At 41.9% G+C, this 27,534-nt stretch overlaps 1 protein-coding gene across 1 annotated transcript; it reads right to left on the minus strand.

Moving 5' to 3' along the window:
* Positions 1-3,097: 3,097 nt before the first annotated feature.
* On the minus strand, positions 3,098-16,452 carry gpr146 (G protein-coupled receptor 146). The gene is made up of 2 exons (XM_050069935.1): positions 16,129-16,452; positions 3,098-8,374 (listed from the first exon to the last, which is right to left on the minus strand). The coding sequence occupies exon 2, from the start codon at positions 8,332-8,334 to the stop codon at positions 7,333-7,335; it is 1,002 nt and encodes a 333-aa protein (XP_049925892.1). The 5' UTR covers positions 8,335-8,374; positions 16,129-16,452; the 3' UTR covers positions 3,098-7,332.
* Positions 16,453-27,534: the final 11,082 nt, after the last annotated feature.

Here is a 27,534-nt window from a genome sequence, read left to right on the forward strand (position 1 = left end):
ACACTAACTGTAACCTGTCTCGCCTCGTTCTCGTCTTTACATTCTGCAGCCCAATTTGACCCACATTAAGAAAAACAACGGTGGTCTGAGGGTGTGTGTGTGTGAAATCTGGTTGACAGCCAGATAAAACATTTGAAGCCACAAGCCAAATGTTCTGGCTACATAGGTGGTCTGATGTTCAATGCTGTATGTTGGGCTCAAGTTGACTCTCATACTTTTGGTCTGGCTCAACCTCTGACGGGGAAAAACAACATTAAGACTAATGTAGCACATTAAAAACTGTGCTCCGTCAGCTTTACCTCCATTCCCAGACAGATGCTCGCACAGTTAAGAGCTTTTCCTGGTATATTTCTTCGACTCAGTGCAACCTCAGGAAAACAATGCAAAACCTTTACTTTTATACACAGTTTACTATTAAAGGGATAGTTCAGCCCAAAATCAAAAACACACATTTTCTCTCTTACCTGTAGCGCTATTTACCAATCTAGATTCCTTGGGTGTGAGTTGTCCAGTGTCATAGAGATGTCTGCAGTTTCATGTAGGAACAATTTTCTTACTACTGAACTACACCTGCCAACTGTATCAGAAGAAAGCATGCATGTACTGCTAGCTCACTTAGTACCACTAAGCTAGTTACAGCTCAGCCAAGGAGGACGCCATGAATGTTTACATCTTGAGCTGTCATGAGCACAAGTCTCATTCATGAGTAGATGCACACTTCCTTCTGCACAGTGATACGGTTGGCAGGTGTAGTTTGGTCGAAAAAAAAAAGTTCCTACATGAAACTGCTCACAACAAGGTCTGTGGATTATCTTGAGTAACAGGGTCATGATTTCTGGAAGTTCATAGAACGAACTGTCCCTTGGGAGGATGCCATGGAGGGGGCGTTTGAACGCAAGAGATTGCGCTACGCTGACCTCGTAACTGAAGCGGCAACTAGAGGCTGGAAAACTGGGGAGCTGCCGATAGAAGTGGGTTGCAGAGGCTTCGTCGCTAGATTCACCACTAGGCTCCTTGAGAAAATCGGGATTAATGGGCAGGCCCAGAGGAAAGTGGTTTAAGTATCTGGTCAGTACAGCTGAGAGGTGCAGTCACTGGCTATGGCTGAAGAGAAAGGATCCTGTCTGGGCCCCTGGGTGACCAGGAAGTCACCAACCTACTGACATACACCCAGACCTGATCAGCCTGTGGTGGGCCTGCCTCAACGGAGGGCGTCTTGTGATGAAGGCCGAAACACCCGATGATGTTGAGGTGCTGGGGTGGTGGCTCTGCCGGGTGGGCACTGCCGAAACACCTATGCTCTGACACTAAGTGTGCTGAAACTCCAGGGATTGTAACACCAAGTCCTAACTGATGAATCAGTGTTCGGTTTTTCAGATGTATTTTTTGGTGCTTTGAGCATCACAAGCCAAGTGCCATCTAGTTCCATTATACTGGAGAGAAGGCAGACATCTCCTTGGCTGATATCTCCAACATGCGGCGACCCACACCAATACAATCTGGATTTAAAATAGAACTACAGGTAAGAGGGAAAATATGTATTTTTGATTTTGGGGGTGAACTGTCCCTTTAACAAACAATCTAAACCACATATCATCTTTTATGTTCTTGAAAGTTAAAATATTATCTGACTTTATGGGGGAAATGAGATTACTGATACCACTTATGTCTGTTTGTTGAATATAAGGCTACTGCAGGAAGCTATAGCTAGCTTAGCTTAGCACAAAGACTGGAAACCAAGGAAAATATAAAATATGTATTTTCCCTGCTGGAAACGGTGAAACAGCCTCTGGAGTCTCCACTTCTTGTTGCCTGGCAACTGTTCCCCACCAGGAAACACCCTGGTGCTCTATAGGTCGATTACCCTTTTGCTAGCTAGAAGACCTACTGTATGCTGCCTCTTGTAAACAGTGTATACAGACTAATGATGTCATAGTTTTTCCCAGCTGTTTAACATCTTAGATAAGTCAGACTCTGCTGCATCATTAGCTTCATGCTTTTAAGATGAAAAGAAGCGCATAAACACACTGAGTCACTGATGTTTTGTGCTCTTTGTGTTGTTTGCTCGAGCTAACAGAAGTGCAGCCCCGTGAAACTCCGGTCCTCAGAGGAAAGGGAAATGGCAACCATGACAACCATGTTCAGTTCACTACATTATCATATCATTTCCAGATGCAGTACATATAATTCAAGACCTCCTCCCCCCTCCGTCTGCTGGACCTCTTATGTTTGCTCTGTGTTTTGGCTCTTAAGACGCTGAAAATATACACTATTGTGCAATCAAATGTTCCTGTTGCCTGGGCTGTCTCTAATAGCAGCAACAGCTGATGGATTATTACTCCTCCCTGCAATATGGCATCTTAACTCAGTCTGTTGAGCTTTAATTGTAACCCATCTCATTATAAAGTCAGATTTTCACACATTGCTCTATCACTTAATCATCTCACCCTGCTAGCTTCCTGTTGCAGCACTTCTCTTTTGTAAACCAGCTCCTACTTGCATGCACTCTGAGCCTGCAGCGCTGATATGAGATGTAGCCTACACAACATTGTTTTCACAGAGAATGGCAGCAGTATTGGACTGTCAGACCCACAGAAGACAAAACAATTCCCAGAATGCCTGGAACGCTGCTATTTTCCCCAGAGTGGCGTGGTTAAAGGGTCTCGCCACAAACAATCTGCTGTTAGCGGTGTGGCGAGCAGGAGGAGAGCTGTGGCATCCCTCCTCGCTCCGACTGTCGCTGCAGCTCAGAGGGAGGTAGGGAGGGATGGACCTCCGCAACCTGCCCATCATCCCGACTTGATCACAGGGTTGAAGAGCTAGAATTAACAGTAAATGTTTTCATGCACACTCAAGTTGTAGATAAAAGCAAAACTTGAATCAAGCAACTGGTGTTTTTCAAATAAGCAAAGTAAAGAACAGTATTTTTCCATTTCAAGGAACAGTTTTTTAGGAACAAAGCACCAATTTCAAAGACATTTGGCATTAATCACACCAAACAGCCTTTCAACAACAGACTGCATAGCAGATGTTTCAACATATTTTCATCCTAAGTATTGTCAGATTTCATTGAGATAAGAAGGAATGGTCACATCCATGTTAGTTTATTGTTTAATCAGTCTTGGACTCAGTTGACAATAGAGTAGATTACTTACAGAATCTAAATATATCTCTCAGAAAATAATACTGTGTTTTTGAAAGAGCATGGTATCTTCCTGTAAATCTCTCAACATACAATATATACACATTATTCTGTATTATACATATACACTTGCATACACAGTCACAAAAGCATCACATCTGAAAGTGGATTCATCTGGACTTCTGAGGTTTTGCCGTTCAAATAGCTAAAAATGCATCAGCATACATTCGACACACAAGAACTTTGCAGGGTGTTTTTACACTTGGTCTGTCTGAATTCACTGATTATCGCTCACATGTCTTCGGACTGATGGGAGATTATGGCCCCTCTGAAATAATAAACCAAACTCAGACCTGAGCGGTAATCTGAGCCGGGGTGTGATTCGGAGCCCAGTTTGATCAAGCTTTATTTGCCGGTGGTGTGCATCGTGGAGTTGGTCCATTTGTGGTGATTGCTAATTATTACCTCTGCCCAGGAGTTTGTTTTAGGTCCGGTCTCGTACTTAGCAAGATATTAAAATAAAAAAAGGCTGGATTTCAGTTTAATTTAGGCTCAGCGCTGTTGGAAAGAACCATTCGGTTATCCAGAGTGCTGCATTCTCAAGAGTGGCAGAGCACACTCTGGGTGCTTTTAATTTTAATTTAACCACAGGGCTCACATTTTAGTGTGGATCAGATTGGATTTACGAACGCACCTTGAACCTTTCCAGTAAACTAATTGGACTTGTGTGTTAAAAGTGAGGCATTCTTTGAGTAACTGCAACCAAATTTAGATGGCACAATCAACTATGTTATCTTGCCACAGGTGGCTCTGCAGCAACATTGTAAAGTTAGACGGTCATAACTCCAATTTCGCTATTTCCCAGCACAATTCTCTGTGTGGTTTGAGGCCAATTCAAATCTTAAATCGTCTAAACATTTTTTTTAATTGATCAAAATAACAAGTTTTGAGTTTGGTCGTTGCCTCTTCACAAAATTAATAAAATCAAATCAAAGTTGACATCAGTTCTAACCAGATTAACCGCATAAAAATACTGATGCGAACATGTCCAACTGTCACATAATCAGAAAACTGGGAAAAATTGAATTCTATTGATTATAATTCAAGTGTCACTCATTAAATGATGGCTCAAGTTTGGTAAAATATTTAAATGGACACAAGGGCACCAATGTAGAGCAAAAAATGGACACCACCTTTACAAATGTTGCTTCATTTCCTCCATCAGACCGTCACAAGCTTTGATTCAAACCGCTTATTATCTGACTGTCTGTTTGCCTTCCAGTCCTAAATGAACAGTAAGCATTGGGACTTTGAACTGAGTTCAAATAATCATTAACTGTGTCACGATAGCTTTTCTTTTCTTTTTCTTTTTTTTCTTTTTTTTTTTAAATGGGGCAGCACATACTGTAGCACATAATGTAAACACACAGCCTCGGTTGAAAATAAACAGTACTTCTCGCTGACTGATTGTAGATACACGCAACAGGGGTGGGGCTGTGCAGCAAAAATTTGGACACAGATTCATACCTTAATTGTAGATGTAAAATATGTAAATATTACTAGTCACAAGATGTTATAATCTCAATATTCATAATGTATGAAATGCGTTAAATCTGTGTTACAACATTTGGCAATCGAGTGAGAGCCAAACACACTTGTGGAATTAGTCCAAAGATTTTAGCATAATTATTCAAAGGTTTTAAAATAAAACTGTCTACAAATATAAGTGACTGTTATTTATTGTTGTCTGTGATTAGAATATAACAGTGTGCCCGCCATCTGTTTCTCTTCAAGTCAACGCCCCACCCTGCCGCTGTATCTGTTCACAGGATGATTAAAAAAACTGGCCCTCTAATTCAAAAAAGCTAATAAATAACTAAACTAATGCAGTGATGCAACAGACCTCATGCAAAAACAAGTTGTTGTTTTTTTCATATATTTTTCATTTTATAACTGGGGTTCATCGCTATAAGTCTGTTCACGTTTCACTAAGTGGCAGGCAAGAAAGCAAAGCAGCTTCACCAATGATGTGCAGATGACCTGACTGGATCTGAGCAGCATTACAGTTCAAAAATCTGCGACAAACACGCTGATTGCAGGTGCTTGGCAGGCGAGTCATTTTATGATTTGTGAAGGTTTTTTATAGTGCCTCTACAGCGACCCAGTTTGGCTTCATGATTCAACTGGACAAACCTTCCGACCTCTCATACAATTCAGGGAATGTACATGCCACCTTCTCAGGGCCTTTGCTGTGACCCTGTGGGGACTTCGCTGACCCTACATGAAGCTCTCCATGCATAATTCCTTAATCAATCACACACTGGGCCGAGGCTCTCTGCTCAAATGAATGAGCTGATTTTTAATGAGTTGAGTTGAACTGCTTATGGTCAGCAGGTGATTTCAGCAGAAAACAAGAGGTATACCGGTTATGTCTGTCTGTCGATGTAGTTCTGTGTGACTTCAAAGTGGTGTGGATGTATATTAAATATGGTATTTATTGTGGAGCTTGACATATGTAGGGATAATCTCTTTATGCCTCACTACTCAATGTATTAAACTGAAATGAAAACATCTCTTCGCACCAGTACCTACGTCTAGTTACGGGGTAGCACTGGTGTCGAGACAGAAGATAGCTTTTGAAATTAAGAGACCATTTATATTGTATTCAACCTTTACAATGTGAAGATTATTTACTGTGATGATGAGGAATCATGTTCAGCACACTTACGTAAAAGCAATATTCAGCTCCGGAAAGGTAGAGCTGTCTTCTCATTCAAGTGATTAAGGCTTCTAGTTTGAGGGCAGTAAACGGTGATGTTAACCCGCAGCGCAAAATGACAAACAATGCATGTTGATTAACTCTGGTGGGCTGTTGATATACCGGCACCAATCATCCATCTATCAATGCAGGGTTGTGGAGTATTTTATGGTAGCTGAGATGTTTTGAACAAACTGGCGAATGCATTGCAATTATGAAAAACATGGAAACACAAATGCAAAAGCGACAACACTTTGGCAAAAGCCAACTATTATAGCCTACACATATGGAAGAGGCAAGTTCCTTTCTGTCTGAGCAGTGAGTAAAACGATGTTCGCTGGCAAACTATTATCGCTATGTGATTGTCACAAATGAGCCATGTTGTCCGATGTCTTTTCATATTTAAGAAAAGGGGCTCTGATTAACGTACAAAGGAGAACAATTTAACCTGAAGCATAAATTTAAAAAACACTGACAGTGACACTTCAAAGAAAGGGTTCAGCGACCTACCATAAATCCGATTTAATACAGCTATGTCTCCATATGGTTGCAGCTTAGGCTACATTGGTCTAATTGACTTACGTTAGCTAAATGGTGTAATGCTAACGTTACTGCATAGCTAGCTTCATAACATTAGATGGCAGATTACATAAATTCGAATCCTATCAATGCAGTGACAGTCCACATTCGTTGATGCTCACTTCCATTATCGCTTTTGCATTTTTGTTTTCCATTCAAGCATTTGTGTTTTTTGAATTTGCAGAGCGTTTTGGATATGCAGTTCACTCAAATGACGTGGTCACCGCAGTTTTTTCTTAAGAAACAAAACAACTTGGCTTCACTTAATAAGTAAAGTTAGCTATGTCAATCTGCTTGTGTTAGACGAATGCATCTGCACCATTTATTAATTATTCTTGTTGGGACTTTAACTGTATCTAGTAGCATACTGTGCAGTCATGCATGATAAAACACGTTCAACAGAATACTCAAAACACACTCGCATAAGGAAAGCTGCACCCACTGCAATGGTATAGTGCTTGTTGAGTCCCTTGCTAAAAGACATTTCATTAGTACTTGTGTGAAACTCTGCGCTGGGTAGTTATCAGCTGATTGTGCCAATTTACCGCCCTCAAACTAGAAGCTCAAGTGTCTTAGTGGAGAGCTTCACTCAGTGACAAAAAAAATAATAACAGCACTTAGTGGTTTTTTTTCTTGGTTTGTCCTTTCACTGCAGAACTGGATAGATCAGATCAAGTTCTGGAAGGTGACAGGAAATTCCACAGTTAGCTACGTTGCTCTTAACACAGTCCAGAGCAGCAAGGGAGCCCAGTCAGATACTTGCTCCATAGGGGGGGGGGGATAAGTGCCGCCTACGCCGAGAGCTTGAAAGAGGGAGTGGGAGGGTTGTGGGTAATCTTCCTGGAGGGAGATCTCACGTCACCACTTGCTGCACTGTCGAGCGTTCATGAGGGCAGGACTGGTCTCTGCAGTGCAGCCTCCAGAGCAGCCGCTGAAGCTTGTTGGAGAAGTTTTTGTTCATCTGCCTGTACATGAGAGGCATCGCAAAGCTGCTTGAGAAAGCCAGCAGTTTCGACACACATCTCAAGAAATAATATGTGGGTAAGTAATGGGCATTGCTAATGTACCCTGGTGCACCGGCTACAGTGTGTACCAACAGGGTCATGTAGTATGGGGTCCACAGTATAAACTGTACACAGACTGAGGCTAGCAGCAGTCTGTGGATAGAAGGGTCCAAGCGAGCTGAGTCCTGGTCCAGAGGTGTAGACTCCTTCCTGATGCGCAATATGAGCACAAAGGCATAAAGAACAGCCACAGCTGGAACCACGTAGCCGATGAACATCATGATGGCGTCCGCTGCCTCCTTGTTCTGCATTTTTGAGCACTCAACCATCTTAGTGGAGATGTGGTTGCACACATAGAAGAGCAGCGAAGAGAAGCTCGTGAGCACTGCGCCGCCCCAGATGAACCCACACACATGCTTGGTATTATACACACTGGACATGTACGTGCGAGGCAGCGCCCGCTCTATATAGTAGTCCAGACTGAGCAACGTGGTGGAATACATTATGACCAGAGACGAGATGTTGAAGAGGATGAGCAGGGTGATGTAGACCTCGTTGTTGTACTCCCACGCGTGCCAGCGGGTGAAGGTGGAACTCAGCAGCTCCACGGGCGCCACCAGGTTGAGCACGAAGCCAGCGATGGCCATGTTGACGAAATAAACATCCGGCATGGTCATGGACACCTTGTTGGAGAGGTTGACCACGACCAGCAGCACGTTGTAGCACAGCCCCAACGGGAAGCACACCAGGAGGTAGATGAGGGAGAAGACTGACAGGATGAGGCCAAAGTCCTGGCAGAGCCGGAAGTCCACGCTGGTGTCCGTCTCATTGTAAACCGTGCAGAGCCACATCGCTGGGCTCTGACACAGGCCAAGTCTCTCAACAGACCGACTGCAGGCAGAGAGGTAGAGAGACACAAGTTAGTTGCAGAACAGATAATAAACACCATGATTGCTATCAATTACCAGTAATAATTATAGCTGAGTAATACTGACAAAAATCAAATATGGGTAGAACTAATAAAACTACTGGTACTTTCATAATGTATTTAATATAGAGTGGAAAAACAGTTTATGTGGATGTGGTAGCCGTTGCTCATTTCAGTGTAAAACAATAAAATAAGTTCAGAATGTTATACAATGTACAGTATATTATTACTGTTTATACCACAGTCTGGGTGATTACTCAAGTCTGATTTGGCTGCTCTGAAATGCTCTGTGTAGGATTTAGTGGCACCTAGTGGTGAGGAATGTAAACTGCAACCAGCTGAGACTTCTATGTACCTAGCGTGAATTCCCAGTTAGAATTCCCACAATGATCATTGTTCAGGAGGTTTTTAATGGGAGCTGAATCATCCACACAGGTCTCTTCCTCTCCAAAACAAAGGGACAAGGTGATTTAAACCGGTAAAAACACTGAATAAAACAGTTTCATGTTACAAATCAGTGTTTTTCTCCAATGCTTTTTATCGCAGATGGACCCCTAGCCCTCTCTGGTAACTTAAGACCCAGATATTCATGAGGTTTTTAACCGGGAGCCGAAATATTCTAAGATGTAAAAACACTGAATGAAACTGTTTCACCCTAAAAATCAGTTTGGCTTGTTGCAGAGGGGCTGCTAACTACAGTGGCTGATGCAAAAACACAAATGCCCCTATCCTAGAGTCAGTGTTTGGTTTGTCTGTTTGACCTGCTCCCTATGCAGATAAACAGCTCATTCTAAGGTAGTAAAAACATGACAATTCTTATTTTCAGATCATTTTACAATAAAGAAAACTTACTCATATTCCATTGCTGCCACTATATTCCCATAAATCCTACACACTGGACCTTTAATTCCTGAAGCAGGACACCCACTCAGTAGTTCCAGTAACACTGTGCGTTCACTGTTCTAAATTAATACACTGACTACACAGTATCAGCCTTTATCTACAATGGGTAACCATAGCAACAGGGACGCAGGCAAAGCCTCCCGTTACAATTTATTGCAACACATTAACAAGCTAATATCTAATTACAATGAGACATTTCAACATGTCTTTTAACCTATTTGGAGAATACGACAACTTAGAAGGAAACAGAAATAGAAAGACAAAAGAGAAATGGCACAGGCAGTTAACAACAGGGATTAAATCAAATAGGAAGTGAAAAAGATGACAAAAAACACAACAATCAAATGGGCAGTTAATACACTGAAGCACAAATATAAAAAAAGAAGCAAACATTGTTATTTTGTAAGTTTTACTGTATGTATGATGCATGTACTTTACGTCCAAGTCTGTGCATGCTCTGTTTTGCCTGGTCTTACTGTGTATAATTATATTGTTGAAGTAGTGATGATGCATCACAATAGAGCTAACAAATTCTCTCTGTTGATGGTAATGGGTGTTAAATTGAAGTGTCAGTCTAAGTTCTGAGGAAGTACCAAAAAAAAACAAAACTAAACCACATTCAGTTGTATTTCCTCTATGAGCAAAATTCAACCTTTTCTGTTCTTGGTTTCTGCGCTGGCTAGAGGAGCAAACAAGGCCTTGACACAAAAACACGTCAGCCACGGCGCAGCTATTATGCCCTGGGTAACACTGTTAATTTCACTTCACTGCATCTGACTGGCTGAATACAAACGCCTCACAATATGTTTCACTTGCTAGCTCGGCCTCACAACCCAGTACTTCTCCTCTTTGAGAGCCACACTGGCCAAAGCAAGTGTTTGACGCCTCTACAAGCTTTTCCTTTGGTGCTCTGCCTCTCTTTCTCTCCCTCTATCGCAGTCACATGCAGGGTCTTTGCTGCCTGTGCAGTGCCACCCTTGTGCTTTTCACATGGTCAAGCAGCCAGATAAAGAAAAACACTTCTCCAGCCTGACACTTTACAGACTGTTTTTGGCATTGCTGCTCAGAGTTAAGCACATGCACCCTTCTGTTCAGGTTGACTGGGGGTTGGGCACGTGGTGATGGGTAGATTTATAAAGAGTGAAATGTGAAGCAGGCTCTGGCGAAGGGTCAGCGGGGATTGAGTCGCGGGGGTTGGAGTTCAGGGCAAGGTCAAAGAAGACGACCACGCGCATGTCGGGAGTGTTTGGGATCAAGCTTGACAGCGCTGCGAGTTTTGAAAAAAGCTTCTGTAATGCTGCCTTGCATAATTAACTCAGGTCCTTTTAAATAAATTATTCAAACGGCTTTGGTCAAGGAAATGGAAGATCATAAGGCTATCGCGGGACTGCAGTGATAAGTCACTCCAGTTCACTGTATTTTATTCCCTCTGTGATAATTTGGCTGTTATGTTTCAACACGTCTGGCTTCACTCCCAAAACTGGAAAGGAACTCCAAAGGATTCTCTGAAGAGCAGACAAACTTAGAAATAAAAAAAATTACGTGCTAATCTGTGCAGGATTTTCTGGAAACCTCTGCCTTCAAAATACCATGGAACAAAGTGCAGGAAGGCAGTTTTGTTTTCAGGAGGATGAGTAACGATGCCAGTAAAGGGGAAACATTCTTCCGTTCACTTACGTAACACCACTACAGAGGGGCTGTTTTGGCCTTAAGCCTCAGACACAGACGCATATACACACACAAGGCCTCAGTCCCTCCTCTATACTACTCCAGTTGGCTGTAATGAGACTACAGTGGAGGCTGGAGCTCAGAGCTGGACTGGACCAGGATCAGGAGGAAGAAAGTGTAGAGTTACTCTTAACAAAACAACCTGTCTTCACCAAGACAGGAGCACTGGTCAGACCTCTTGTAAACACGGCTCTCCAACATAAGCAGCCAGGGTGACTCATTTACTAAAACAGGCCTTGACACAAGTACATAATTAGCTGTGGTCGTCTCCCATAGATTATGTGCTCTTATCTGAATGTGCTGTAGATTGGAAGACGTCTGTTTACCCCTCAACAACCTCTGATCACTTTAGGAGAAAATGACTTAAAGAGAAGTTGGTGATTGTTAAAGAGGAGACACTGCATTGTGGCTGGCTGTCCCCATTCATTAGCACCTGCTATGTACAGACGTTTTAGCCACCCTTTCATTATCGCATTGGCTTGAACTACTGCTTCTGAGAGCTGATGGGAAACTAAATTTCTGCAAACAGGTTTGTGGTGTGCTGGTGTTTAATTACTTAAACAGTTTGTTTCCAAAGACGTCGTCTCCTGTTACTCCATAGATGGTATATGCCTAGTATTTGACACGAGACCTTGACAATGACAAAACAATGAGGAAATAGAGATGAAAACTGACAGCCTGTGGACACTGACACCTTGGAATTTCATACTTTTACCAACCGGATTTGACAGGAATTAATTATATGTGCTAGGGTTCGGGTATTCGCACCAAACTGTCATGGTATGGGGCTCACGGTCCGGTGCACTCAGCTGCACGTGGAATACATGGTATGTAGAGGGATGCACGTTATGTGGAACCAGACTTCATAAGTGTGAGGTTTTGGAAGCTTTTAGCCATACGCTGCAACAGGCTCTGAGGTTAGCACAAGTGGATTGGCGTGCGAGTCAAGGTACATGTCCACAGGATCTGTCATTTCCACACTTCCCTTTCATTATCTATGTAAGCAGTTGTGCCATGCAATCTGGTAGCACTGTGCTGCATTTCGAAGGCAGGGCATTTGCCCCTTATTTGCATAATGTTGAATTTAGGCAACTTTATGAAAATCAGGGGCATCCAGCGCAAATCACCACCTCTGGAAACTCAAGAAAACCTTTTCAACTGACTAGTGTCAGACTGATTCAGCAACTGCATTGCATATTTCTAGCCTCACTTGTTTTCAGAAACACATCTCAGTGAACTATTTTTGCAATGTAAGAGAAAGTTGCCAAACGAGCCGCTATATCGGTCCGGTTTGAAATCTTCGGGGAGGCAGCCTACGTGCCTAGTGGCATGCCCATCAAGCGTCCAATGCTGGGAAGCAGCACGAGCCCTCACATCTAAAAGCGGCCCAGCACACACATTAAGTCAGTCACACTATGGTGAGCACAAGTGAAATATTGGACCCGCCTTAGATTCCTGGTCTATTACAACAGCAACAGAGAAAGCATGGCATGTAAGACAAGTGTTTTCATCATTATATGAGATGTGGATGGAAACATCTAACATGCTAACGCACATTTGACGACACCACCCAGATGTGTGGATCACCAGGATGATAAAAGTTTGGGTTCTTCGAATGTTTTAATGTAGCCAAGGTGTGAGACTAATTATAACTCTCATACTTATGCACAAGTTTAATTTTCTATTATTCAATGTATTTTTTGGCATTTTCAGTTTCATAGCATCAGAGATGCTTATCAGTTTTATAGCCTGTTGTGACCTGTTGCCTTTTGGGAACATGTTTGTTCAGTGTTCATACAGTTTAATATGCAAGTGTTTTAAATTATCCTTATTTCTATAGTTTAAAAAAAGTTGTCAAAGGACAAAATGTACCTAAATCCCCAGGAAGAGGATTCTTTCTTTGACACTTGCACTACTGTCTGTTCAAAATAAACAGAAAGAGACATATCCTGAAACATTTGTTAGTTTATTTTTCGCTGTACCGAACCCGCACTGAACTGGGACTTCTGTGTACCATTAAACCCCTATTATGTACATATATTTTATTCATGCTGGATCATCAGGGCCTTCTTTCTAAAATCACACCCACAGGATTTCACTCTTTTAAAAATAGGCCAAACCAATTTGGCCAGACATTACAGTTGTGCCGCATGAATGGAGAAGAAAATGCCAATTAGTACAATATTAGGGAGCCATTAATTTATTCTGCATTTCCTCCAGGTCACTGCAAAGTGAAAAAACACAGTCAGGTACTGTAGCCTGGTATTTTAAACCATACGCTTGTAAATAACCACTGCTAGCTTTGCAATGTCTGCATTCATTCACTCACTCAGGGCAACCTTTGGTTTTGTCATTGCACCTTGTAGCTCTGCACATTTTGCCAGCAGCCCATGATAATGAAATCTCTAGTTTTCCACTCAGCTGAGGGACAAACAGACGAGGTGAAAGAGAAATGTCATATGACCTGTCTGTTTGAATTCAGGGTAATGGGGAGCATTTCATTTTGAAGTCCATGCCAGATTCTGCCAAATCTACAGATGGAGGTGATGTTGCAGCTGAGTGAAGGTCAGAGATGTGATGTCATGAGCAAAACAACAGCCAGTATTTCAGATGTTATTACAGCATGTGCACAACCTGGGACATAGTAACTTGTGGCGGCTGCCTCTCTTTTAAGGCAGTATTACTATGCAGTGATTTATGCAGATTGGTTACTGTAGTATGCATGTGAGTATGTGAGAATAAAATCAGGAGAAAGGTGGTTTCTTGCCACTTGCTTCCTGCAGAGGTGCCATGCGTAAAATTACACAGCTGAGTAAGAATAGCCTTAGCTCTTGTCAGATCCTTCTTGCACGACTTTGACTGCAGTCGTAGACTTGGCTAAGCCCTGTCTGAACTTTTTGCCCTTCTCCGTGTCAAAAGTGGTTAAAGTTAAATATTCCCAGAGGGGGAGGCCGTGCTTCAGCATGCTTCAGCCCCACCAAACCTGATCTCGTAAGAGTGACGCCCACGTGCTTGACGTCTCAGAGTTTTGAAGCCAGATCTCGCGGGCTGATGGGAGTAGTGTGACATACTGGGCCCACACCCCTCATATATCCTTACTGGAATTTACAGGCTCTTCTCAGAAAGTACTGAGTGATGTCACATGATTCGCTGCTTGCATCTGTGGCAACGTGCAGTGGAGCAGCAACAGAAATACTACAGAAGGGAAATAAGGTTGCATGACACACATTTCTCAGCAAACACATGCTGGGACTGTGCAATAATGTCAGAGGGGAAGTATAACACAATGCCATTTGATGCACAGAATTTCCTGGCAATTAACAGTGTATGATTTTAAGTACCTGCCCATGGAACTAAACTACTTACGGTATGAATGGCCATTAAAATGTAAATGCTTCATTTAAGAAAGTCCCTAAATCTTTTCTGGCTCTAGTGTGTTTCTCAGCTGCCTTTTATTCTTGGAAAGCAGCCTATTAACTCGGAGTATTAATGAGGGATCCGACTTCAGGTGCATGCTAATGCTGAATAACATTTTGCAAATTAAAATCACTAAGCTCTCAGAGGTGATTAAAGTACTTGCCATCGACTCCATTCCTGTTGAAGGGTTTTATATAACTCTGAACATTTTCCCCCAAATCATCATCAGTCCCCAAAGAATTGAGTCACAACACTGGAATTGTTTTTGTTGGGAAGATAACTTGTTATTGTATGGGTTCTATATGGGTTTTATGCAATCTGTTAATCTACAAGTCCTGGCAGGTTAATCGCAGAAAAATCAAATGATCCAAATTTTGATGATTTAACTGACTCTCATGCCTACACAGAGAGTGTTGAATGATGTCCAAATTGTTTTGGGAAAACAGTATTGCCTCACACCAAGTTCTAGTGTAAGAGCCTCTGGTCAAGCACAGGTCACTGCCAGTCAAGACAGCCCTCCTCAGCGTCTTTTCCGGCAACATGTTGAACTGTGACAGGCATCGACAGAGTCAGAGTTCAATGGTCAGCACAAAGCAGGCTTACTGCCATTAAGCCACGGCACACATGCCCACGTCCCCTTCAGTCACATGGATGAAGTTGACGACAACAAGTGCAAAGCCTAAATCTCAAGGAGCATTTTTATTTGGTGAGCAGAACTACTTTGGCAGAGACATTTACCCAGCCTCCGTGTTGCTGGCTATAATTACTGGCACATAATTAGTAACTAAAGGGAACATCTGTTAATATATGTTATTAAATAGTCCCTTTAAGAGCTTATCAAAGGTGTTGAGATGTTTATGAAAACAAAGATGGCAAGCTGTGTTGAAACCAGTGGATAAAAATAAAACTAGAAGAACATATTCATGTGCATGTGTGGGAGCTGAAGAATCTAACACTGCATTATTCTGGCAAGTTATGATCTTATATTTTATGTATGAATACATAAAAATACATGTGAAAAAGTAATATTAAGTCATGGATGGCCTGGGATTTAAGGACATATATTACTAATTTGCTGATCCAGAGAGCAAAACTGCCTTCATCTTGCTGTCTACAGTTATAAACATTGCATATGGACTCATTTTGACATCCTCTAGGTGTCATGGTCATGTCATGTCAACAAGACATAAGCTATTATCCATGCACTGCACCACAACTTTAAAACTACACTTCTTATTGCCAGTGAAGCACCCTTTAACTTCAGAGATCCCTGATTGAACTGATAACTTTTCCCAGCCAGCACATGAGAAAGCTGATCGCGTGAGAAACCTCCTCAGGTGTTGTTTTCCAAATATAACCGCGTCGATAAAACTGTGGAGCTGCTCCAGCTGAACAAGGGGGGAAGAAACACGAAGCAGCCTGTGGTTATCTCTCTTCATTACCGCGGACATTGTGTCTCTCCATCACACTTGACTGCACAGATCAAAGCGTAGATAGCTGTCACGGCTTCACCATTATTTCTGCGGCTATTGTTGGCACAGCTCCTCACCCTCGCATCTAGTCACCTTCAACGGGGCAAATTCACTTTTCCAACACTGTGAGGTGACATTTGAAGGCAACAACATCTCAGCTGTGGGTCGCCAGAATAACAAAAGATAGTAAAACTCACCAGAAACGTAAAGCGTTGGCTCGGTGACAAACCTACGGAGGCATTGGGTTTGGATGGAGCATTTCCACTGGCATTTCTCAGTCGTTTCATTTCACAAACACACGTCCTAAAATAGTCGCTTCGGCTTCTCCCTCGCGCTCTAAAAGCGGCAGAAACTGCAAAAAGACGCGTTTAAGTGCGTGGGGACTTACTTCACCTATCAACTTTTCGGACGAGGCTTGTTCTGAAAAGGGGCCGTCCGTAACAGACTTTACTACTGCTGGAGTGCTGCTGAGCCCTACAGTGTGTACACACGTGACCCTCCCCCACTGTCTCCCCGCTCCGCTCTGTGCTGCTGCTGCTGCACGGTCGCGAGGCCCGAATGGACGTTCTCTGCTCTGATTGGACGGGAGGCGGGGAGGTGGGGCGCGAGGGAGACCGAGGGGAACACACACATACACACACATAACAAAAAACCTACAAACTATCAATATGTAGTGATTTATGAGAACAATGGTTTCATAACTGTAAGTATCATTATAATTTCATACGTTGTAAGTTTGAAAGGTGAAGTGCACACACTTTAATCAATGTTTTAGTGTTCCTCCATTATTTTGTTTCCTATTAGCTAAACCTCACCCTACTTAATATAGGATAGGTTCACAATTTTTTAATGTAGCAAAGGAAGACTCGTAGTGTGTCTCAAATCACATACTTCCGTTAGTACACTTCCTTGTAGTATACTATGTGCACTATGTACTTATTGGCGTACTGCGCAAACTTCGACAGGGTAGTGTTATCTCAAACTAAACACGGCCGTTGTGCACTTACCGGAAATGACAACCACAAATTAGCTAGTTAGCAAACTAGCATTAGTTATCATTTGCTGTACAAAATCATTACAGACTGCTAAATTAACCCAATAAACATACTGCTGGCTTTTATCTGACAATAGTATAGTAGTGCTTAGTGCAAAAAACACATTTGTACAATGTAGCAACGTTCACGGTCGCACAGTCCTCGGCCGCCATTTCCAGTTTGAAAAGTGGTCCCTCTCCTTCCGCTACGTAGCCAAGATGGCGACCATTGAGGGCGAGAAGTGTCCATTGTTCCACACTCAACATTTTGACCGTTTTGAGTGCACCATCCGGGTAGTCATAGTGCACTGCGTTTTTCCATACTTCTCAGTGTGAATATGTACTCAAAATATTAAGTGTAAGTACAGAAGTACACAATTTGAGACACAGCATCGCAGTGTCTTCCTGTGACTTCTGCACTATAAAAATCATTTACAATTTTTCCTTAAACTTGGCTTAAAGGGACAGTTCACCCCCAAATCAAGCACCAAAAGCACCAGTGAACTCATTTTCATGTTCAATAAACCAGTTTGAGATGATTTGAGCTTTGTGACATGGTGCGTTATCCTGCTGGAAGTAGCCATCAGAAGATGGGTACACTGTGGTCATAAAAGGGATGGACATGGTCAGCAACAATACTCGGGTAGGCTGTGGTTTTTAAACAATGCTCAGTTGGTACTAAGGGGCCCAAAGTGTGCCAAGAAAATATCCCCCACGACATTACACCACCACCACCAGCCTGAACCGTTGATACAAGGCAGGATGGATCCATGCTTTCATGTTGTTTACACCAAATTCTGACCCTACCGTCTGAATGTTGCAGCAGAAATCGAGACCAGGCAACATTTTCTATTGTCCAGTTTTGGTGAGCCTGTGTGAATTGTAGCCTCAGTTTCCTGTTCTCAGCTGACAGCAGTGGCACCTGGCATGGTCTTCAGCTGCTGTAGCCCATCTGCTTCAAGGTTCAACATGTTGTTGGTTCAGAGATGGTCTTCTGCAGACCTTGGTTGTAATGAGTGGTTATTTGAGTTCCTGTTTCCTTTCTATCATCTTGAACCAGTCTGGCCATTCTCCTCTGACCTCTGGCATCAACAAGGCATTTTCCCCCAGAGACCTGCTGCTCACTGGATATGTTCTCTTTTTCGGACCATCCTCTGTAAACCCTAGAGATGGTTGTGTGTGAAAATCCCAGTAGATCAGCAGTTTCTGAAATACCCAGACCAGCCCGTCTGGCACCAACAAACATGCCACATTCAAAGTCACTTAAATCATCCCCATTCTGATGTTCGGCTTGAACTTCAGCAGGTTGTCTTGACTTTGTCTACAGGTCTAAATGCATTGAGTTGCTGCCACGTGATTGGCTGAATAGCTATTAAGGAGCAATTTAACAGGTGTACCTAATAAAGTGGCTGGTGAGTATATAGATCTGCACAGTGATACGGTTAGCCGGTATAGTTTGGTGGAAAGAAAACAGTTCCTACATGAATTTACTACTGACAACAAGGTCTGTGGATTATAACAAGGTCATGATTTCTGAAAAGAGACAGTGCGGTTGAAATTCTTCCAAATGTAATTTTTTTATGCTTTGAGTGACATCTAGTGTGAACTGCCAATATGGACACTGCAACAGGTTTTGCTTGCTATAAGAATTTCTCCTTCTAATACCCGCCCCAAAGACATCTGTTCACAAATCATTTTCAGTGTAAATGTACTTGCTTTTTGTAAAAACAAATGTAACATTTACCTGAAGCTGATATGTGGCTTTAGCAGTCTGAGTTAGAGAACTTCCAACTTCTAGTGCAAAATTCCTTTTTTGTGTTATTGTCCCTCCACCACAACTCTGTAAAGAAAGCCTACTGAAGCCCCATATTAACTTCAAAGAAATGGTAGAGTGTATTTCTGCACAGGAGTACTTGGATTGCATATCACTTATACTGATCAGTATGAATAGGAGGAATGATTACAGCAAGCAAATCCTGTGGTAATGTTCATATGGGCACCTGACCATTGTAGACTTTAAAAAAAAAAGTGAACCTATCCTTTCAACAGTGGTTCTGAACTAGTGGTCTGAGAACCCCCAAGGGTCCTTGAGGGAGTCCCAGAGGGACCCCACTCAAGAAAATACTCTGATCACAGATTTCACTTCCTCCGCAGTTGTCTCCTCAACTGTAGTTGACAACAAAAGAATTCTGGTCTTAATAATATCTTACAGCCACAATCTTTTAGCGTGGAGGTCCCTGAAATAAAATCCTATCAAATGGGGTGCCGTGACCTAATGTTTATCAATTTATGAGTCCTTGACACAGAAAAGGTTGCAAACCACTGCTTGAACCCAGTTATCTTTGTGACGCCTAACCATGAACATGAGTTCAAAATGAAAACAGCCCTGCATTTAAACAATACCAGAGATTGTGTTGTTTCAGATTCCAGCAAGATTTGAAATATGATCCATGACGGCCAGTAAAAGATCCATGATTTTGACGGTTAAACAGTCAGGAAGCTTTTATTCTTGCATTTTACTTCATCTCATACCTTCGGGAACAAAGTCGTGCTTCAGACAAATCTCTGTTGATGTCCTGTCCTGCTTGTCCTAAAGGTGAAAGTAAATTACTATCATGTTTGAATTTCCAGTCCCAGAGGAAGAATAACAGTGACTTTCTATTATGAGAAATATATGAGGAAAATGAAGACCAGTTTGTAATGACGCAGGGCTGACTGTAATGTTGAGAAGTCCTGTAATAAATACAATATGTTAGAATGATGTAATGCCTTTGTGTTGTTCTGTTGAATGGAGTCTTTAATTAAGCAACCGAAGTTCGCTAAGAAGATTAAGGATTATGATGTACATTCTCCACAGTTTACAGCACATATCATAATCCTGAGATGGAGAACAACGTTGCACAGCAGATAATTGGATGACGTATTACACGTGTCTTGTTTGAACTGCAGCCAGTTTCACTACGTACTACTCTGATAGCCCTGACAGATAACGAGCTAAGTTAGTTAATAACTCAGTTTTTTATTTCAATGCAGAGAGTGTTTTACGACCAAATATTCATATATAAATTTACTGGTTTCTTGCTTTGCTGGTTACACATTCTTCATGTTGCGTTTTGCAAAGTCTGGGACCATATTGCATTTTAATAACTCAAATAAATTGCAACGACTTCAAGGCCCCATAGTGATGTATAATCATTACAGTACAGAATTACCACAGCTTTAAGTGGGTGCTGATGAGTCATAGACAGTAAATAAATGCCATGTTCAGTTTTATTGTCACTGGAAACCTATAAAACCTCGTTTGATCATGGCTAAGCTCTATCCATGGGTCTGAGATAACATGGCACATGCAGCATGGTAACATCAGGTCTTAATCAGCGCTTCACTGTGTACAGATCCATCCCTCAATTTCCTGCTCAGCACCAGAGGGAGAGGAGGGATACAGCAACGAAAGCCCTAAAGAGAAACCCTGAAGGTCCACTGTGTTAAAGGAACTGGGAAGCAGATATTTCATTAAACTCTAAACGTCTCGGTGCCCCTTCAGCTCTCCTTGCGAGCGATGGATTAGTTCTAGGCCAGCAATAAAAATGAAAAACAGTAGTGAAAGATTTCTGGAATGCACAAGTTTTCAAAACAAAATGCCTTGCCATGGCTCAGTGAGCGCACTCGAGCTTTACAGAGAGTGCGTAGGAGTGCTGAGCATAAGTCTCTTGTGCCACTTTGAAAGAACTGTAGCAGAAATATTGGAATGGAATAATTCAAGAGCAGCATATTTCACTGATCTTATATTCAAGAGTTAGTGTAACCAGAGTCGTGTTCGGTTTAATAGATTCAGTTGCCAGCCTCTCCCTCGGTCAGAGATATGTGTAACCACAGGACTGTGAAGTTCGAGGGTGTAGCGTCCAATTTGATAACTGACCCTCCAGGAAACTGTAACTCAGCTCCCTGACTGTAGCTCATTGAATCTAATGAGCCAAGTAAGAGCAAAGAACTCTGTGCTCAAAATGTGAAATTGGGAAAAGACATTAACTTTGTCACCATATCTTCAAAAAGTGTAAATGCACATTCCAGGACAAAAGAAAAACGCCTTACATCAGCTGTCACAATATGGCAGTAATAGGAGATTAGTGCAGTGGAAACATACAGTCTTTCCTTTTGCATGTGCTATAGCGATCACTAATGCAAGGAGGAGCTCTGCATCTCAGGAGTGAGTCTTAAATGTCAAGCGCTACACTTTCCACAGCTGCAGCAATGATGAAGCCAAATCAGGAGCAACCATGCTTAGAAAAGAGTCTTTCCAGGAGAGTAGCAGGGAGATATCCACCAATTCACTGAGGTATGTCGATGTCGTAGGACTCTAGAGGATACGACATGACAATAATGAATACAATAACAGTTTTACCAACTAATCAGCCAAGACAAAATGTATAACGGGCCGGTATGACTTTTGTATCCACGTATGCATCAGATGATGCCTCTGCAAGACAAAAGCCAGAATACAACAGAGACACGTCACACACAAGAGCAACAATAGCACTGCAGTTTGACAACCAAATGATGTATCATTTTAAGACCACATAAAAGGAAAATCCTTCTTGTTCCTTCCTGGCCCGCTATTCTTCATCTCTGTCTTTTATCTCTGCAGTGGAACATAGGTCTCTCATTCGTGCAAAAGCATCACCCTGGAGACATGGATTAGGGCTGTTCCCGTAATTATGTTGTTGACAGTGTTCACTTATCAGATAAGACATTTTAAGTCCATTATCATAGCAGGCCGGGTAAAACTCACAACACAGAGAATTACAACATTTCAGTCGTTTTTTTTTTGTCATGGAGTTACATTTATTGTTAGATATTGAAAGAGGAGATTAATTTTCGTGAGGATGTATCAAATACATTGTCTTGTTTTTCATATATTGTTGAATACATATTTTATTTGGCTCCTCACATTACATTTGGGAAGTATTTAATATCACGCACCTTACCTGCAAGTAATAAGAGTTATGATGGAGTTTGGCAGAGTGATATATAAGATGTGAGATGCCACTCCTGTTGTGGATTTTCAGTTGTCCTACGTTCTTTTTGGGCATAATAAAGTGGATCAAGTCCCTGTACTCCTACTTGACCCACAGCCCTTTGATAGATAATTAAGTAACTACTAAGATAATATAGATAAGACAGGAGGAAGAAACTTGCCTCACAATATAATAGATAATATTTTCAATTGACAGAGGAGATTGAAACTGTCTCAATTTGAGCATTACATGTATCAGATTAGATGATAATATTACCATGAATCCAGATGTGTATTCAGGTAGCTCTTATAACCTTAAGAAAGAAAAAAATACTATGTTTTATTTAATTAAACCCTCATATTAGCTGATATTTGTGCACCAACTGAATAACGCAAGTCCTTTTTAATTCTTTATTGCATATTAAAATAAGAGTCAAATGTTGTTTAATGCTTGTTTGCATGACAGCGCCTGTGATGTGGTCACTTACTGCAGCAGGGGAGAAAGCGGGTGTTAGTGTTAGGGCCAGAGTGGACCGTGGGTCTGAGAACTAAATCACAGTTTATCCCCAATCAAGCTCTGAAATCTGTTCCTATTCTTGGAAGCCTCGACACCACTGCAAGGCTCTGGTCTGCATTTACTTTCCCCTAAAGACTTTAGGCTGCATGACGACATATGGCTTGTTTACAAATGAAAGTCTACGCCTCGGCCTCAGTCAGCCCCGGATGCATGTCAGCTGTTTGCACAGTCACTTTGGCACCAGATGGTCACAGACACGTAATGTGAGTCTAATGGTAATGATTAAACCACAATGATGTCTGTGGGCACGCTGAAATATTCCATACGATTATAACCATATGACATGTCTTTTCTCACACCGCCACAACACTAGAGCTGTGACCGCGCTGGAGGATGATGTTGTCAGGAAGGCATGACCAATCACTGTAGCAGACACACCTCGTTGCTTGTGTGTCTGACTTAAGTGTTTTGTGTGGAGAATGAAATGCACACAGAGGCAAACAGTGCAACACAGCAGTACAGTGCATGCAGTGCACATGCCTTTAAGCTCAGAGGCCTGGGAGTGCACATTAAGCTCATTAAGTCTGTGGTGGATTATGGTGTGTTGCAGACCAGGCACCAGCGTCCAGTGGCTGGGACGCCTCCTCATTTTTAGATTGCAGGGAGGAAGTGGATAAATGAGGGTGGAAGAGCTCCTTCTAATCACTATCAACTCAACATTTCCTACTCATACAGATGGCTGACTCAGGATCCGGCACGCTTCATTAATATATAGAATAAGATGGCATGAAGACTTCTGCCTTTAAACAGAAATAACTCATCTAATTCAGCTCTAATTCAAAACACACGTTTTAATTATGGAAAATCCTCCTTCAACGCAATGCATAATGTGATTGCACACACCTACACAGCTAAAAACAAAGTGCAACCGCTAGCCTGCATAAAATGTTAATAGCAGGAGATCAGAGCTTAGATACAGCCAGCTCCCACGATAATCCAAAACAAGTTCATATTATAAACATCAGTATGAAGCCTGCAGCTTGTTTTTGTTTTGCCATCACGACTGATTCGGCACCACACTGGGGACTGTCATCCTGTCTGACAGCTTCCTGGAAAAAGGCTTCCCATGTAGCAAGATGTGTTTGTGTCACCAGGACTGCTTGGGGAGGCAGTGTGTGTGTATGCATCATTTAAATTTATGGTAATGTAAATGAGAAACAAAAACAAAAGTATTCAATTTTTTTAATGTTACGTGAATATATATGCATACAAATGATGGTGTTGGAATAGCAGTGGAGCCTGGATTACTGTAACGCTACATAAGCCTGTCTGCTAAGCTGGTGTCTGTGTGTGTTTCCCCACTGGGACAAATGATGCTTTGGAAAGATTTTTGATGATGAATTTTGACGTTCCTCTCCCATCTGTCCGTCTCACCGCTTCTTCCCAAAGATTAATTAACCTTTAGGCTTTGGAAGCCAAATAATGACATGAGCTGTAGTGATTTTTTGCATTGTCCTGGCCCATAGCCCTCCTTTTTGCTGATGCTCATATGAGTATGCCTTGGCAGAGGATGGCAAACAGCACATCTGCTAAACTGGAGCTACGCCTCCTAGTCAAAAAACATTATTTTGGGACGTTTCCAAAGCTTAACCACTGTAATAATAATAATCATAAAGAACCTGTTATGTGGGCAGACATGACATCATTTCATACAATAATTTTCTCTTGAGTGAGACCATGTATATCTTTTCTGTGTACATGTAAATCAATAGCAACCAGAGTGCATTCAGTAGAGCACAGATCTCCATCAGCCAGCCAAGTGGCCACCCTGGCTGATCGCGGCCGCTCTAAACAATTCTTGTAATCCCAGCAGACTTGGCAGAGTGGGTTCCAGAAGCATCCCAGAAGCATCTCAGAAGCTAATAAATATGCGTTCCTTGACTACTATTGATTGAGCTGCGGGACATTGCACAGAGCAGATTGAGTTTTAATGCTAACTGTATGCGGCATTGTCTGCAAAATATAGATACAATATAACTATGAGGATGAATGCATTTTTAGTAGCTAAAACACAGCCAGAATTCTGTTGACTGTAGGCCACAGCACAACAAAGTAGGAAATAACAACAACAAACACAACTGAAATAGACCAAAAAGAAACCATTTAACCATGTAGCCTGCCTAATTATTTGTGGTAGAAGTACAAATACCATTGACAAATGACAATATTTGCAAGTCTACAAAAATTGCCAGCAGGTAAAAAGGAACACTTCATCCACAAAAAGACCATTTGTAAATGAATTAGTCATGTTTTACCTCGAATTTGTGAAGAAAACTTGAACATTTACGCCATAAACCCTTACTATTGAAGTCTGACTTTGAAGAGAGAATATAAGTTTCACTTTTAGTTCAGTTTTAATTAAGGTTTTAGTATAAATGTGTGTGTTTGGGAAGTACTGGGCATATGAAATATGGTTCTCAGTCAATCCATAAATCAAAATGTTTCCGGTTTTCTGTGGAGGGATGCACAAAAAACAAATATTTCGTCAAGACTGTAAGGCAACATGATGTACACTAACAGTACAGTAAGATTGATTTACAGATTGTCCTTTTGTGGGTGAAGTATTCCTTTAATACTGCTGCCCTTCGCTGTGGTGTGCCTCTGGGTTCCAGTCTGGGCCCCTTTATGTTTACTTCATTACTATCTACACTTAGGCAGATACTAGTAATTCTTTTAAAAGATACTGTATCTATAATCAATGCTATGTTACCAAGCTGCAGACCATTGCAGATTACTTTTCAAGACCAATACACAACAACACAGGTTGACCATTAGCAACACATCTCAACATTTCCAGCAGCATCTGAGCCCCTAAATGTGGGCGTTTTTTAGTGACTCATCACTATTTTCAGTAGTGTTTCTGCCCAAACGTGGGTGTTTCTTTTTAGGGAACGTTGCTGCATTTCCAGCTGGGGGTGCTTTTTAGCCAAAACATGATGTTTTTTCTGAGCATATAACCACACCTCAACCACGGCATGCTGAAGTTTTGCCAACACCTGTTTAATAAGGTGATAACAGCATTCTGAACATAGTAGTTGATGTAGCAGGAGCCTTCTCACCTTTATTTATAACATTGATAACCACGACTGATACTCATTTAATAGAGTGATAACATTTTAAATGTGTGGTTCTATGTGAATAAACCTACTTTTACTATCTTACTAACTCTATGTTCTTTCTTTGGTGGTCTATCCCACAATTAAATTGTGACTCAAGTCTTATTATTGCATAAATCATGTGACCCCGACCCCACAGACATCAGCCTGCGGATATTATCTCCTGTGGTACATAGCTGCAGAGAGGTCTGCATAGCTTTGTAACATTCCTGGAGTAAGTGAAGAGGACTGCTCGTGTTTTAGTAATGGGCGTGTGTAAAAAGAGGATGCAGGGTAAATGAGGTGGTGCTCAAGTGCAGGGAGGAAAAACAACACGCAGACAGCTGTTTCCACCCACTGCTCTGCTGTTAGCTTGTCCCCAGCGAAGGAATGAGCACTGACCTCAGGTCAACCTTGTAATGTATCCTTTTCAATAACATCCACTTCAGCTGTATGCTTAAACAGTAGTTTTATGGCACGTTCCGTGGATTTTCACTGTCTCTCAAGGGAAATTTATTTGTTAGCCTTTTGTCACAGAATAGGAGCCCGAATCGGGTCAGCTCGCATGAAGCTTTTAGTGTAAATCCAGAAAATTGGGGTGACCTCCATTAGGAATGTGAGTGATTAAATAGCCTCGTGATCATGTGCTCCATCTCTCTCTGGACAATTGATCATCAGTGGGATTTTTGGAGCATCTAGATGCAACATTGTCATCATCATTATTTGGAGTGTTGTTCACGTTGCAGCCATGTTTTGGGTTGCTTAACTTCTTGGACAGTGGTACCAAAACATCTCTCTCAAAAGGCTCATTTATAAAATTGTGTTGCTGAAACTAATTTAACTTGCAGGGAGGTCATACTGACAATACAAAATTAAAAAGAGAGTTGATAAATTTACAATCATAGCTGTGCTCTGGTCATATATTCATAAAGCATTAGTAGACATTTGTCAAAACAATGCACATAGCTCATTTTATAAGTAAAATCAATCTTATTATAGCTGGAAAAGAAAATAATGTCATTATTGTGTGCAGCTTAACACAATCACATTGCCGAGCACATGTGGGTTGAGTCACATTAAACTATTCAGCTATTTGCTTTTATTAGAGCTGCTGACTCTGGGGTGGCCATGCAAATCCTCTTGCACCTAATCTAGTTAAGAATTTATTGGTCCAAACACTTTTATTGTATGAGAGTCTTGTTGCTTTTTGTTGCCCTTGATTGTTTTTTATTTTTATTTTTATAATGGGATAAATATAACTTGGAAACACTGTTATATTCAGTGCTACAAAGGCGCTAGTTGGCTTCAGTTGATATGTTGAACTTGAAGATCATACGAACATAAAAAAAAACCCTCATGTGCTCGATGTGCTTTTTTTCATGTTTTTTCTTTCTCAGCAGGACAGAGAGGAGTGGTAGGGCAGCAGAGGATCCGGTGGGGGCCCCCAGGACACCCGCCTCATGGGCCCCCTGCTCCATTCTGCTGCGGCCGTAAGCCAAGATTATTCCGCTGTTTGGTTCCACCAGATGCGGCAGCGCCACTGGATGGGCACTGTCTGGCCCTGATGAGCAGATCTAAGAGGGATTAGCGGGCTGTTGTGGTGGATCGGCAAGAACAGTGGGAGGCTGTCCACACACAGCTGTGTGTTTGTGTGTTTCATAATGCTCTGGCCTCTGGCCTGTCTCTGGCTTTGGCTCCAACCCTGAACCACCTTTCCCTCCCACTGACCTCACAGTTCAGGGAGCTCACGGACTGCAGACAGCAGGAACTCCGAACTTTCTGGAACCGCTTGAAAGCTTTCAGAGAAACATGATTCTCCCTCAAGGATTGTGGGAGAGAAGTGCTCAGACAGAACCACTCTATCATCTGATGTGTTGTCCTTTT

This window comes from Epinephelus moara, chromosome 18 (assembly GCF_006386435.1).
Source record: "Epinephelus moara isolate mb chromosome 18, YSFRI_EMoa_1.0, whole genome shotgun sequence".
Taxonomy (NCBI): Eukaryota; Metazoa; Chordata; class Actinopteri; order Perciformes; family Serranidae; genus Epinephelus; species Epinephelus moara.

Excerpts from the sequence above, each read along its gene's own strand:
- gpr146 (XM_050069935.1), bottom strand. The coding sequence starts at position 8,334 with ATGTGGCTCTGCACGGTTTACAATGAGACGGACACCAGCGTGGACTTC.